This window comes from Dermacentor silvarum, chromosome 9 (assembly GCF_013339745.2).
Source record: "Dermacentor silvarum isolate Dsil-2018 chromosome 9, BIME_Dsil_1.4, whole genome shotgun sequence".
NCBI lineage: Eukaryota > Metazoa > Arthropoda > Arachnida > Ixodida > Ixodidae > Dermacentor > Dermacentor silvarum.
In genome coordinates this window covers 121,565,968-121,581,460 of record NC_051162.1, presented here as the reverse complement: position 1 = coordinate 121,581,460, position 15,493 = coordinate 121,565,968, and the positions used below count along the sequence as shown (strand labels likewise).

General features: G+C 45.5%; 1 protein-coding gene across 2 annotated transcripts; it reads left to right on the top strand.

The window, feature by feature from the left end:
- Positions 1–2,803: 2,803 nt before the first annotated feature.
- LOC119464211 (cofilin/actin-depolymerizing factor homolog) lies at positions 2,804–12,777 on the top strand. Of its 2 annotated transcripts, XM_037725089.2 has the most exons (3): positions 2,804–2,992; positions 9,402–9,679; positions 11,303–12,777. In XM_037725089.2, exons 1-3 carry the CDS (start codon positions 2,990–2,992, stop codon positions 11,463–11,465), a joined length of 444 nt encoding a protein of 147 aa, XP_037581017.1. In that variant the 5' UTR covers positions 2,804–2,989; the 3' UTR covers positions 11,466–12,777. The 2 variants fall into 2 exon arrangements, with proteins under 2 accessions (XP_037581017.1, XP_037581016.1); XM_037725088.2 differs by lacking the exon at positions 2,804–2,992 and having other exon boundaries at positions 9,390–9,679.
- The last annotated feature ends 2,716 nt before the right edge of the window (positions 12,778–15,493 follow it).

Below are 15,493 nucleotides of genomic sequence, written 5' to 3'. Positions count from 1 at the left end.
AAAATTTCAATGTCTTCTGATAAAAGGGCTCACTGGTAATTACAGAATTTCCGACACCCACTGCTGCAAATTATGCAATGGAAAAAAAAAAGACATTTCTCTACAGCACTGTCTTTAAAAAAATACTTGAAGGGTTAGCAGGAACACCTGGTTATAGAGACTGTAGCAAAAAGCACAATTCCCATCAGCAAGAAGACATCATGCACTGAGTGACAGTTGTGTTGAACACACTGCAGTAGTGAATGTCAGTGTGCTACAATTGATGGACATGTTGAGATATTCCTGCACACACTCGATGGAAAGAGTTGTAGTCACAAAAGGAAATGTGTCTGAAGAATGTCTAGAGAAGTTATTTCTTAAAAGTCACCACTGAAAGTGCGGTGCTTTGCAATTTATCACAACTATGGGCCTAAGCATACACTCTAAGAAAATTTTGCACCCTTTAGAGCATCATCATCATCATGAACCTATATTTATGTCCACTGCAGGACGAAGGCCTCTCCCTGCTATCTTCAATTACCCCCGTCTTTCACTAGCTGATTCCAACTTGCGCCTGCAAATTTCCTAACTTCATCAGCCTATCTACTTTTCTGCCGTCCTCGACTGCGCTTCCCTTCTCTTGGTATCCATTCTGTAACTCTATTGGTCCACCGGTTATCCATCCTACGCATTACATGACCTGCCCAGCTCCATTTTTTTCCTCTTAATGTCAACTAGATTATTGGCTATATCCCCGTTGCTCCCTGATCCATACCGCTCTCTTCCTGTCTCTTAATGGGCATATCTTGGCCAAACAATAAACGCCATTTATCTTCCAAGCCTTTCATTTCTGTAACGCAGCATGCCCGATACTTCCAGGTCACAAGCGGCATACGTGTTTATCTGTGTTACATAGCATTCTTGCCAGGAAAGTAGCGAGTTTAGCGTTTTTAGTAATGGAAACAGAACCAAGACAGATGACAATCATTGTTTGGGGAGAAGGTACGCCCCAGAGGATGTAAACTGTTTTTAGAGGGTAAGCATTAAGATATTGTTTCAATGAAGAGTGACATATTGCACAAACAAACAAGAAAACTGCGAAAAAACAACTAATTAACAAAAAGACTAACAGCTCGTAAGTGGTGAACTCTAGTTCATCAGTCTACTAACAATAGGTAGGTAACATGTCCAAAAGGAGGCCAAAGAGCATACTCATGGTACTGTTCCTGTGCCTAGAAACAGGTGATAACTTAAACATTCAAACGTAGTTCTGCCTGAAAATCAGCACTGCCCTGCCCTCTGTGCCTCTGCACTCCAGACATATTTCCCAAGAGACACCAATACTGAAGGAAAGTTCCTCTTCACCATGACGTCACGGAAATTAGTGAACATAATCAGCTGGCATATCTATACAAATTCTCTTTAAGCTGAACAGCAGTGTATTTGCCACTGTACTAAGTTTTCACTCATTATACTCATAAAAATATGAAAGTATTCACGGCAGCACTTGACCAGGGGAGTTACCAGATGAATCAAAGCTAATAGGCAGCGATCCATCTCAATACAAGTCCAAGTACGCGGCACGTCTTGCCCAAGTAGTCTGAAACACTAAAGTATTTCCTTTAATACACATGCATGCATAAAGATCGCCTTTGTTTATGTTAAAAATGCTCCTTTCTGATTACTTTTTTTTTTTCTACGGGTCTTTTATGCCACAGCTGAGTTACAAAACACTGCACAAGAGGTCAAAACCAGTTGTCGTCATGGGCTACAAGATGCACTGTGAAATGAAATGGCGGTGATTGCTGTTGTGTTACTCTTCCTTGCTCAAACTTACAAATATAAATCAGGGCTCCTGGTAATCAGAGTATATGAAGAGTATGTCATAGGTCAATAACTCAAATTAAGGTACTAGTTTTGAGGACTGTGAAAAGTATTCATTCATTTAAAGTACTGACAGTCATGCTCATTTTCTCCTTAATGCCTTTTAGTGTATGAAAGCTCATGCATGTATATGGGGTGGAACATAAACCTGAAGCTGCAGCCGTATCCTCTGTAATCAACGTCTGCATGCGATTTCGCACTGAATCAGCCAACATAACATGCCCTATCTTAAACTGTGTTCCCTTCTTTCGAACATGATAATAAATGAGCAGTAGATTCCGAAAACTTGCTGAACTGGACGAGATAGGTTTACAAGACACCTTGGCTCCCCGGCCGTAAGTTGTATTCATTTTCACGAAAACTTAATTCGGATGAGTTAGCGTAAAACCGAAGTTTCGCGGCTACCGTAAACTCAACCGTTGTTTCCCGAGTGACGTAATCAGGCAACATCACATACGGCCTTTAATGTGTCTCAGTGTGGGGCTAAAATATGCACAGGTTGCGCACGACCGAATGATATCGACGGCGAAGGAAAAACGGCCGTTATTGCGTCACAGTCGAAACGATAGCGCGTGTTGCTAATCGACCTTTTGCAGGGACGCTTGAACGTGCAGATTCGACGCGCCAAGAGCATACGCCAGCCGATGACAGGCCGCAAACTTCCAAATAAGGGTAAGCTTCACTCCCGTGATTCTATTGGGTCACGTGCGGTCACGTGGCGAGCCTGGCCAAGTTGAGTCATCGCGACGTGCCGTGTGCTGACGCGTGACGACGTAGTTCTTTCATGGAAACGCTACTACTGCAACGCAGAGACAGAAAAATCTATACTAAATAAAACATTTCATATGCTTTGAGCGCATATCTTATCTTCATATAATCTATGGCGTCGTTTAGTGAATTAAATAACCCAAGTTGGCACGTTTTGTGTGTGGCGGTTTAATTTGAAGAGCAAACCAAGAAAACAAACGCCCAATCGCGAACGCCCTCTATAACAGCGCGGAGGAACACAAACTGGGTGCGCTGCGATCTTGGTATAACCACCCTTCCCGTTTGCGTCGAGAGGCCTAGTGCGAAAACAAGGACTTGGTTACGTTGTTCCCTCGATCAATTAAATTACAGCTGCACTATGGTGAGTACCAAAATTTTCTTCTAACCACACGGTCAGCGGTCGTTTCGTAGCAGTTGCCTGTCGTCGCGCGGGACGCGATTTCGGTGCCAGTCGTTTTGAAAGGGGCGAGGTTAGCCGGCACGGATGACGATACCGGCGTTTTGTGCCATCCTCCATGCCACGGCCCCCGAAGCCTAAGGGGCTGCTCCTCATAGCTAATTTTGGCAACGTTATAAGAGACATTTACAAACGCTCGCATCTCGCCTTGCCGGCTTAGCGCATTTTTGTTCACGCGAGATGAGCCGAATGCTAGGGCAATCGTTAGCGTCGCCCTCCGACGCACACTCACTCGGGGTATCGTTCTTATGTGGGGCTTCTTCAACGTAAACCTCGGGAGCTTTTTGTTATTTTTTTTTCCCCCTCCGCGACTCCATTCGGTCGTTGCGATGGTAAGCGGTGTGCGGTCATGTTGCATCGGTAGCATTGTGTGGGCGCAAGCGGGTACCGGGCGTTTTGATGCTACCCTACAGATTGGCTTTCGAATTCCGCGGAGTTCGCAAGCGGAGCGAAGGGCGGTTTCTGCATGCCGCCAGGCCTAACGCTGGAGCGATGCGCCTCTGTAGTTGGTGGGGGTCTTGTCCTGTGTGTTAGGCCTAGCCATCTAGTCATCATCTTGTAGCCGGCTTTTTTTGGCATTGGCGGGTGACCGCGCTTGAGGCTGCCGTCGGAATGTAGTATGTCGTGTAACCCGCCGCTCCGCCCCTCGGAATACGCTTCGCCGTGACGTTTATTTATGCCTTCCTTCGTGGCATCCTGCCGTCATCGCGGTTTACCGTGCACCACGCCTTCGTTTTCGATTGTTTGGAGACTGGCGCCTGTGCTTGCGTTAGCTTCAACGCAAGCATAAAAAAAAAAAAGAAACTTAAACGAAGTTCGAGGCTTTCCCTTTCTGAATAGTTGGGGCCAAATTCGGTCGTTTTCTTGTTTTGTGTTGGTTTTTTTTTTAATGTGAAATTGTCGAAAAAACACATACAAGGCGCCTTGCACGGAAGTCGGCAATTTCTCGTGCTCGGAAAAAAAAAAGGCGCCCTTTTTTTTTATGAAGCACTGCCTTGTCGCAGTGACTTGACCCCGTTTTTTGAATGGAGAGGGCTAGAAATGAGTAAAATTGCCTAGCTCCAGTGTCTTTCGCGAGCAGCAAAAATTAAAAAAAAAAAAACATCGCGAAACGTGCTATACGATTTTAGAGCGTTTCCTGGTTCATTTTTTTTTTCCTTTTTTCGTTTCGAACGCTTACAAACCGCTTCCGCGACTGGCAGCATGAAGGAGCGCTCCTCTTCAACCGGCTCTTCAGTGAGAAGTGCTCGTCGGGCGGCCCGACGTTGGCTACTGTCGTGGCATGTGACTCATCCGGCGGCGAATGAAGTCGTTCAGCCGCCTTCCATTGTGCGGTCGGCGCAGACCGGACGTCTTGCGAGAGCCAGATAGCGCGCGCTCAGAGTTCCTGTGTCGGCGTTCTGCGCGATTACAGCGAGCGGGCTGCAGGTGAGACAAGCGCGCATCTACGAACAACAAAAAGAGCTCGACATAAGGCCCTGCTCGGAGCAGTCGCGTGCGTTGCAAAAGTCGCCCACCAACGCCAGGATGTAGTGCGGTAGGACCGAATCGCTACCCCCAAACTCGTACGTTCTAGAGGCGATGTTAACGTACTGTCAAACCTGTAAAGTGTAAGTGACCCTAAACACAGCGCGTTGTTCAGTGCGGGCAGGCTGGCATTTCCATCTTTGTGAAGATGGGAGAGCATTGATAATGGTCCTGGCAAGACCATCAGAATGGTCATGAGCATCGTCAGTCGATGAGCTCTGCAAAAAAAAAAAAATTTTTTTTTTCGGGAAACCCCGGGTGTTTGGGGTATACAACATAGCCTGCTTTGTCACTCGGCAGTGGCACTAGAGAAAATGAAATGCCTCGGGTTACTTTCACGGGACCGGATGCAGTTGCGTTATGACGCATGTACTACTGCTGACAGAAGCATGTGTTGTCGGCTATGAGTGCTGTTACTTTTATCAGGTTACCTTAATGACCTCATCCTTGTTCCGCGTTTTGGACCTATTGTGGTGCCTGCTTAATTTTAAACTTCTGCATTTCTTCTGAGTAGTTTCATACAGCGACAGGTAAATTAACCGTGCAGTAGCTATTAGCCTGCAGTTTTTAAAAACATGCCTACATAGTTAGAAAAGGAACTTGTGTAATTTTGACTATCAACCTGGAGTGGTGCTTAACATGAAATGGCAAATGATGTAGCCACTATTGCTACTTTTTAGTGCTTCCTAGATGCCATGCGAATCTTCAGCTAGGTTGAACATGTCTTGGAAAATTATTCTAAATGTTGCTACAGTCACAAGCAAGTCTGGAGACCATATCTGTCCTGATAACTTGCAGCCTAAGCATGCAGGCCGAAACAACTGGCATAGCCTTCATGAGCTTATTCGACCAAATGACATGTGCACGGCTGTGCTAGAGGTAATTAAAATTTTCGCTGTTCCCATGGCCTTAAGACTTGCTCATGACAGTTTGGGTGGTAAGTGTGTAGATAGCAGTAGTGACATCTGCCCTGCCTCAACAGTGCTTGTGACGTGGTTACATGCCTAGCTGTGTTCAGGAAGTTATCTAGCCCCTGTGTGTAGAAAACACCTCGCTGACAGGTTCCCGCATTTCCAGTTTCTTGTTGGCATATAGAATATTTACAGTACTGGTATGACAGCATCTGGGTCACTTTGTACACGCTACTTGATCTGTTCATTCTAATAAAGCTATTGAGCAGTCCAAACATGCACCAGTGGTTGATTGAAATGTACTGAAAATGAAAATGTTGCAGACTACAATTCCAGTTTTACACATTGGTCACACCATTCAGAGCAACTATTCTTGCACTGAAGCAGATCATGACAGTGTTATGAATGTGTGTACATCTGTACACTGGCTGCCTTGCTCTGTGGTTAGGGTTTTTATGGTTTGTATAATGCTGTGAATGAGCGAAATGGGGGATAGGTTCTAAATATAACATGCAGAAAACATAATGCGCTGCCACCTGGCAAGGGGACAAAAATTTAGTCATTCAGTCGCTGGTCTAAACGGCAAAACACCATTTACAAATAATATAGTGGGGAAACCCAGACCATGGACATATCTGAAGAAGCATAATAGATCTGCATGAGGTTATGAATGTCTGCTTGCTATCCAAGAAGCAATGTTACCACTATTTTTATCAGTACTAATTGAGGAGACCGTGCTACCTGAGCGATGGAAGATGCAGGTGTAATATAGAAGAAAATGTAATAGATAACGAGTTGAGTTGGTCATATAGTACAGAGTGAATGACCAGTGGACCATCTTAAGTAACCAAATTGGGGCCATAAAAGGGACAGAAGGCATATTAAGCAAAGCTAGTAGTGCACCAGCATAGTGGCCGCAGTAATGGTCTTAATACTGCCTGTAGTTTGGATCCATGTGACATGGGTAGCTGTAGATTTGTAGATGCCTCGGCATCGGACAAAACTATGACAAAATGTTAGTACTGCACGACAGCTACTTGTGCATCTTGGGATGAGGTTTTTCTTTGGGGGGGGGGGGGGGTGATTATTCAGCAACCCTTGGTAATGACCGCTTCTTTCCTCCAGTGTTTGTGATGCTTACTTCTTGAGTATCTAATCTGACTTAATGTAACATGCTATGCATTGGGTGAAGGTTAAGCAGGCCATTCTCGCGCCTTAGGTTTTTGATTTTTTTTTCATGTGCCAAAGGCCTATTGGTGACTTGCATGTTGGAACACTGTCCACATCACCTGGCTGCTAAACATAACCCTGATGTGATCTTTTGGTAATATAAAATCTTTAATTCTGCTTGTAGTCCTCTCGTACCTCTAGTAGTTTGTTTACTGCTCAACTGCTTGTCGTTACCCTGAAAGGCAAGATTGGTTTTCACTTGAGGTGAAAGGCCTTGTGAATTTACTAAACACTGGCCATAACATTATCCAGCAACTGGTGTGCTTCATTAGTCTGGTCATACTGTTAGCTGGTACCCACCACATTGGAACACTGGCTATGGGATTCTGCTGCCAAGCCACGTGATCATGGGCTTTTATGCCCGACCGAGGCCGTCACATCCTGATGGACAAAACGCAAGAAATGTTCAGGCATACTGGGATTCATCTGCATGTCGGAGAACCCTAGGTGGTTCGAAATTCAGAGCCCCCTCTTTAGGGCATTCCTTGTAGTACCTGGCTTGTTTGACTGCTGAAACCCTGCTATTTGATTTGAATTTGGTGGTGACATCCCCCCTCCCCCCCCCCCCCCCCTTTCTGGTTGAAACCTGTAGGCCTCTGTCGATCCGTAGCTGGTGCCCCCTTCCACGTGGCCGGCACTTCTCGGCTTCAGTTCGTTTTTCAACTGGGCCGTCTCCCTTCTGTCACGAGTATTTATCTGGCTGCTGCTTATTCTCGGAGTTGAGGCCCGTGCTATTTTCGGAAAGGTGCTTCCCCCCTCCTCTTACTCAGCGCTTGTCCGCCATTGCTGGCATGGACCTCTTTGCCGTGCAAGTGGAGAAAAAAAGCATTTTGGCGACGGTGGCTCGACTGTGGAGGGTGCTTGGGGCGGTACTGCTTGGACTAGCCTTTTTGCTGAGGTGCCCCTTCGTGAAACCTTCTTTTCGCTCGATTGTAGCAATTGTGTGGCGACAGAGGCAGCTGCCAGCCTCTGCGCTGGCTGGATGCACTATGCTGGCTTCATTGAGTCAAGCGTTGAAATAAAAGCTTTCACTGTGCCACTTGTAGGTTGGTTAGTTTTGGCATGAGATGTGGTCCAGGGTGTTTGTTACGTCCAGATTTGGGAGTGGGGCTGCACTCTAGTTTTCAGTCCCGGTGTGCTTGTTTTGGCCAAGCACACCGGGATGATTAGGCCAGTGCCTTCGCACTCAATTGTAGCTGGGGAATGCACACTGCATAATGGTGTCGCTGCTCCCTATGCTGGGCACACAACATTCGCAAATCCTTGCGACTCTCGTGAGTTGGTTGTTGGGTGAGCTCTTTGTACTTCATAAATTAAGCGCGCAAAAAGGGAGCAGCATGCTGGCTCACAATAAAGTCAAAAGTATCAGTATTCAATATTAGTTGTTAATGAGTGCCTGTGCTGTTCTCTTCTTTTGCTTTTTTTTTTTTTAGTTCATTAAGTAAGACTTTTGGCCTAGTATGCAGGTGTCATTGTGTAGCCGAGATGACCGACTGCATTAGTCAGCTGTCGTAAAGAACACTCCAAATACTGGAAGTATGGATTGTTGGCCCTTTGCTCCATTCTGAGGGTTACATTACCGCATTGCCTGCTTGGTGTAGTGCTTGTAGTAATTAAATATTTCACGTTTTCTGTACTTGCAGCGCAAAATTGTTCGACTAATATCAGAGGCATAACGGTACTTGTGGCATTAACTTCACCCCCCCGCCCCCATTAAAAAGAAAAATTGCTGAGTAATAGATGCAGATGTTTTGAATGATCTTGAATATATTGAGCACCTTGTGGCTGTTCAGATAATTTACATTTTCCACTACAAATAGTTTGTCAACATATCGGAAACAAAAGGCTACAGATACAGGCATTGGAACTTCACCTTGATCAATCCATACATTGTCACCATAAAGGCGTTTCATAGTGGATGTCGCGGTTTTTAGGGGCCTCAAGAAGGGGTGGGGGGGGGGGGGTAATCTAAGATGTATCAGTAAATCGCACTTCTGCAAAAAAAATAAAGCCACTCTGATGCTCACGGCTAGTTAATTTCTTATTAAAGGATTACATTATGGTACAAAAATTGGATTGAACTTGCAGTTACTAAAACATTTGCATGTGCTGAAGCTTTAAAATAAAATTGACGTCGCACTCGCCTGTCTGCTTTTTCACTGCAAAATTCTAAAGGAAGGACAGAACCCATTGCGAATTGGCTGGCATAGCATTACCCATGTTGGCAGAAACCCTGCAATATGCAAGTTTCTGGAATACCGGGTTATTTAAGAGGTATGGCAGCAGTAATGCTGTTAACGTCTTGCGACGCAGAGTTGGAACCCGAGTGCCGTCACCGCGGTAGTGGCCTTCTGTATGCTACTCGAACTGCTGCGGTGAAGCTTGGTAGCGACATGATCGTTGTGTAGTGTAGTCCTTTTATAATTTCCTTCTGATGAGCTTCCTCGCTCATCCCATTTCAAAGAGCATTGGTAGATGTCGCTGCCAGTTTTGCTACAGCTCCTTTAATTCGTAAACGGTAAAAAAGTGTGCAAAGGAGGTAAAACTCCCTTTTACCATGCTTGTAACGTTCTGACAGTTCGTAGAACTTCATACTCTCATTTGTGTAGTCTCTGAAGTGTTGCTTTTTTTTTATGCTCTTGCAGTCTTCCGGCGTGACAGTGTCCAATGAAGCCAAGACTGTGTATGAGGAGGTGAAGAAGGATAAGAAGTACCGTTACATTATCTACCACATCAAGGACGAACGGGTCATCGATGTGGAGACCACGGCAGAGCGCTCCGCTACCTACACGGACTTCCTGGAGCAACTGCAAAACTACAAGAACGAGTGCCGCTACTGTGTCTTCGACTTCCCCGCCTCCATCCGCGCCGAGGGGGCCTCCGAATGCGCCATGTCCGTAGACCGCCTTGTCCTCATGACCTGGTGAGGAAAAGCACACCCTCATCACCAGAGTGAATCCTTGGGGGGAGGGGGGTGTCGCCATGACGTTTGCATAATTTGCTTTTTCTTTTCTCATTTACTTGCATTAGTGACTATGGTGTACTGCTGCTAAGCACTAGGTTACAGGTTAAATTTCTGGAAGGGAAAGGGTGAAGGGGAAGAATTGGCTAGATCCACATGCTGTGTTTATTTTACAACGGGCACAGTTATTTTGTGCTATAGACTCGAGCAAATTATTCACATGGCACAATTGGTTTCACTAATCTTTTTTGCGAGTTGCATTTTCCAACTCTGTGCAGTCTGTTGAATGCTGCTGCAGTCATTTTGAGCATGTCGAAGGGAATGTCCCAGCACCTTGTGCTGGGGGGAATTTCAATAAGTTTGAAAGTTCGGAAGTTCATTCATCACTGGAAAGCAGGGCTTTGGACGTGGAAAGAACCACATAGCAACGAAAAGTGCTATTTAAGCAGATTAATTGCTTTGTTGGGGAAGGTGTTCGCAATGGGAGGGAAATGGGAACATTGCACGTAATGTAAATCGTCGCATAAGACTATTCAAGGCATGTATCCATTTCAACTCTCGCAAATTTCTACCTTATTGCATGGTGACAAATGGCTTGGAGGTAGTCATTTTCAGGTCATTATTAGTATATTTTATGGAACGGGCATAGATGCGACAAATGTCAGTGTTAGAAATGCGCGGTAGGTCATGCTTTTGCTTCATGCAGGAAACGCTGGTCAAGCGATAGCAGTTAGAGGATAAATCTAGCAGATCGGTTGAGTTGTTAGAATCTGTTCAGTATTATCGAGCTACTGTACGGGTTCCACATGGCTTTCTGAGGATGTCTTTTTGTCTGGCACACCTTCATGGACGAGCAACACAAACTGCTTGGTGTTGCTTTAGCTTGTGGCCACATGATCCACAACCAATTTTGATTGTCTGGTGCCAGGGTCATAGCACGTTGAAAGGTTAAACCTGATGTCATCAGTATAGAACGATACATTGTCATCACTTGGCTGCCCCATGTGGATACTTTGAACACTAACTGCTATTGTACAAATTTGGGTGCACACATTCATTTCAGCTCTGAATACATACTCTACCATAGAGCAGCAGCAAAGGTGTGCAGTGGTAGAAACAATTGCATCAGGTGCTCTTTTTGTTGTTAATGTCACTGTTCTTGCACTATCTGGCCTGGCACACCACATGACAGGTTATTGAACCTGATTTGAGGCTTGTTTTGAGCTAATTTGGATAATTGCGACTTACTAGAATTTCAGTTGATCACCATAGAGCGTTTAACGTAAGCATAATATTCATGATTAACTCTACATGGTAAATTTAATCCCATACTAATTTTTTTTTTTTTTTGCCATGTAGCACATGTAATGCAGTGTCACTTCATGCATGGAGCAATGACGTAATTTCTATACAGCAGCAGCAGAAGTTAACTAAAAATGTATTCCTGGGGTGTGTTCTTGTGTGAGATGTTTCATGGAGGGCAATGTCATTGTGGTCAACCACTTCAAAAAATAGGAACCTACAGATTGATTTCACGGGAGTCAACCGTCTTTTAACCTCTCCCACCCTTGGTGTCTCGCGCAGGTGTCCCGAGCAGGCGAAGATCAAGCAGAAAATGCTGTACTCCAGCAGCTACGATGCGCTCAAGAAGGCTCTCGTGGGCGTCTACAAGTACGTCCAGGCGTGCGACTTTGAAGAAGTCAGTCAGGAGGCAATAGAAGCCGCCTTCCACTCTTCGCGCAAGTAGGGACACACACTTGTCACGGCTGAGGCACCACCCTCTTCGTTTTACTTTGTTTTCCTCCGACGGTACTTTTTTTTCTCTAAAGTTTACACGAAACAAGGGGAAAAAAGAAGTGTCCACTTTTGCTCGACAAGACGAAAGGCAGGAAGCAGGCAGCGACTGCAACCGTGTGCACACGCCTCCGCAAGAATGTCAAGACCGGCCAAGGCGCCGTTCATTTTGGTTGTTTTGCCGACGGCTGCTTTCCTTCGGCGTTGTCCCATGATCTGCCTGCGTTCCGAGCCCTTGGTACCCTTCTGCAACAAGCCCTGAACACTGTTCCTTTCTATTTCTTTAGTTTTTCTGGACATTCACATTTAACTGCTTGTTTTCTCCATTTCCTTCAGCGTTGAACAGAAACTGCCACTTGCCCCTCCTCCCCCCCCCCCCCCCCTTTTTTTTTTTGCAACAGTTTGCGTATACCCGGTTGATGTTGAATGCATTGCTGGCATTTGCTGGCATTGTTGAGACTTCGAACAAGTTTCATCATTGATATTTTGTTTCTTTTGTTTGTTTTTTCCCTGTGTTAACTAGTAAAGCAACGTTACCATTTCTTACCCATGCAGACATGTTTGATATGTGCAAGCACTTCATGGGACACTAGGGCACTTTAAATGCCTGGTGGGAACAGTGTGTTCGCTCATGTAAACCTTAACTCCACAGAGAAATTTTCAGAACTTTTACCCCAATGTTAGCCAGGGGTGCTTCAAGCAAGGGAAAAAAGGGTTTCAGGGTTCCTTTCTACCAGAGTTGTGGTTTTTGGACACTTGCTTCAGTCCCTTCATTCAGCCAATGTATTTTTTTTTTTACAACTTTGCGCTAGTGTGTTTACCTGCTAATAACTATTTATTGAGTCACGAGGTTGTTTCTTCTGTTCTCCGTTTCTTTTTGCTGGTTGCCGGCATTTTTAAAAAAATCTGTTCGAATGGCAGTGAAAAAATATGAATATTCTGTGTGAAGCGCGGTAATTGCCCCCCCCCCCCCCCTCCTGCCTTTTTTTTTCCTATCGAATTGCTTTAGGCTTCAGTTTTTTTCTCGTATACCTGTGTGTACATGGACAAATGTGAGGTGTGTTTTGTACACCGGCAACGAGAGACATGCTCTGGCTAAATTTCAGATGCAAACCTCTTGTCGTGTGATCCACTAAAGAGATGCGATTGCCTCCCTGGTACGGGTGGGCCGAATCGAATGGAAATTTTTGTTCTTTTTTTTGTGCCCTGGGGAATGAATCAATCTGGTGAACACTGATGCAAATAAAAAAGTATGAAAATTTTTATCAAGCAGATCCTTGTTGTTTATGTGCGTGTGTGGGTGCAGCAAACTGCACGTGCCATAACTTTCGACTGGAATTTATTTGTAATAAGTAGGAGGTGGGAATGTGAATTTCGCTTGAAATAAACGTCTGCCACCTTCAAATGCCCGGTTAAATTTAAATATTAGCTGTCACGAGGGGACCCGAAATGCAGTTCTAGTTATGTTATTTAAATTTTGGGGTTCTAATTAAGACATCAGTGTTGTTGGTGAAGTTTATAACTCTAGAATGTAAGGCAATTTTTTCAATAACACTGCGGAAGTAATCCTTAAAAGGCTAGTGTACCAAGTGTGGAACTATGCTTCATTGGTGCATTGCAGATTTTCAGTGTTGCTAAGAAATAAGCTGCTCCAAATATAAAGTTTGCAGCTCCAGAAATTCGGCCACTGATCTGTACTGTTATGCGAGCTGCCACTTAGGCGTTTGCCGAGCCGGGCACAGGTGAAGCCAGCGGAAATGCGGCTACTTGTCCCTGAAGCAGGGCATATGGTGCACTTAACATAGGGCTTGCTACAATCACTAGAGGGAATTTGGCATTGCGTTCGTTCAGCCAATATGGGAATGATGGGTAGTACATGGATTTGTCTGATCTTCGTGCTTGGGGCTTTGGAGGTTCTTGTGGCTTCGTTTATTAGGCTTATCTCGGCCTAAATTTCAAAGCAATTTATACTTTTTATGCAGAATGTAACAAGGCTACTAGCATGCATAATTGCTGCTAATTGCAGTTTCACTTGTCCATGCATCCTTGGAATAATGGTTGCAATATTGGTGGTCTGTGCTAGGCGTGCTGTCTGATTTCTGCCGTTGGATAATTTTATAGTTCATTGCATTATTTATAATGCAGTGCTTTCTTACAAATGATCCCGTTGCTAAGTGTCGAAGCCATTTAAAGCCAGGACAAGTTTAGGCAAATCCATGTACTGTCCATATTCCCATGCAGCCCTGCTTGCAGCCGCCGTTGACACTAGCGTCCAGTTCCCTTTAGTAATTGCATGAAACTGGCACTTGCTAGTGCACTTGGTTGGAAAATATTGTGCGTTAGTGGTATTCCACATTTTAAGGGGTTTTCATGTTTGGTAAGGGTATTTATGATAATCTGAACCCATATGCAATATATTTCATAGTGTTTACTCAATCACCACTGTTTCCAGCGTATGCCACTCCTGGTAGTGTTGCTGTCGGCGCGGCAATGGCAGATTCTTGATGTACAGTTAAACCTCGATATAACGAAGTTGGTAAAATCGGCAATTTTCTTCGTTATATTGGAATTCGACCTGTGCAAATAACTAGTTGCTGGTAAAGTTTTCTGGCGCGAAAGGGGCCGAAAATTTTCCGTATTACCTGGAAATCGAAGAAGCAAGTTTGAATGCGAAAAACAATCGAATTTGAGTTGGCAAACAAAGAAAGGTTTCGTGCTGCGTTGACTATATCCTCGCATCGGCGGTACGAAGCGAAGCCAGCTTTAGCATCCACTCCGACCCCGCGGCTGATAGTGTCGACCGCAGTGGAGTGATGCTATAGCAGTGATTCCACTCCTGCGCCAAATGAGATTTACTGCGCCATCCTGATACAATCGACGAAAATTGCGCCTAACTACGCCAAACAGACTAGGACTTGATGGCGTCTATTGCCGACAATTCCACCACCGGGGAATTAAAACGTGCAACGTGACGATAGAGCGAGCCTTAGTTGCAACCAACCTCCTTGGTTACAACCTTAGTAGACGAAACAGCACTAGCGCATGCGTCCCGATTAAGCCACAGCGCCACGTACGGCGCCGATGTGGCGTCTGCCTTGCAAGGCGGTTCGACGGCAAAGTGCGGTTTCTGCTGAAGCTCATGGCTTCAAGGTCAATTGGCGATTCATCGGCGGACGTTATCTACTCCGGAAACCCCGCTGATACGTTTTCACAGGACCGTTAAAGAAACGCGTAAGAGCCGGGAAACGCAAGAGCCGAGAAACAGGAAAATTTGAGAAATGAGAGTAGTGTTAAGTGCACACAATATTATTTTAATTCTTACGTGTGAAAGAAAGTCGTAGTTTCGCCCGAAAGCTGAAGCATCGATTGCCATTGCAAATTAGTACACAGCTATACAAAGTAAAGATAGTTGTTTTATCGTCCGTATAAACTTGTAAGCATTCGCTTATTAACTATATTAACAAGCATGGTGTCAGTGCACACAGGCAAACATGAACACATCACTCTCGATGAGCGCGGACACGCGCTGTCAAACGCTGGCGTGAGGAAGCGCTGCAGCAGCAGTGAGCGAAGTGACCTTCGTGTTGCTGTCTATCGCTTCAACGCAAACTGAGCGCCGAGAACACACAATACGCACAAAGCTACGAGCCGCCGACGCACCTACACTGCCTAGACGCAACGCAGATCGCTTTCACGATACGGCCCGCGCGACCGCCGCGCAGTACGCAGTACAACGCCGCCCGCTATCCCTCCCTCGCCGGTGCCTCGAGCGCAACGGAAGGCACGCCTCCTCTTTCTAGAATCTCCCTCTGTGTCCTCCCCGCTCTTCTTGCGCGCGCGAGATTTGGCCGTGGTCGTCGGCTCCCCACACACGCTTTCACTCGCACATACGGCGCGCGGCGATGGCGTTATCGCCCTTGGACTTTATACTGAACATCTATGCGCCATTACCAATTTAGGGCCCCAACGCGTCATTGACAC

Excerpts from the sequence above, each read along its gene's own strand:
- LOC119464211 (XM_037725088.2), top strand. The coding sequence starts at position 9,390 with ATGCTCTTGCAGTCTTCCGGCGTGACAGTGTCCAATGAAGCCAAGACT. Across the intron at positions 9,680-11,302 it reads CGCCTTGTCCTCATGACCTG|GTGTCCCGAGCAGGCGAAGA; the intron begins GTGAGGAAAAGC and ends TGTCTCGCGCAG.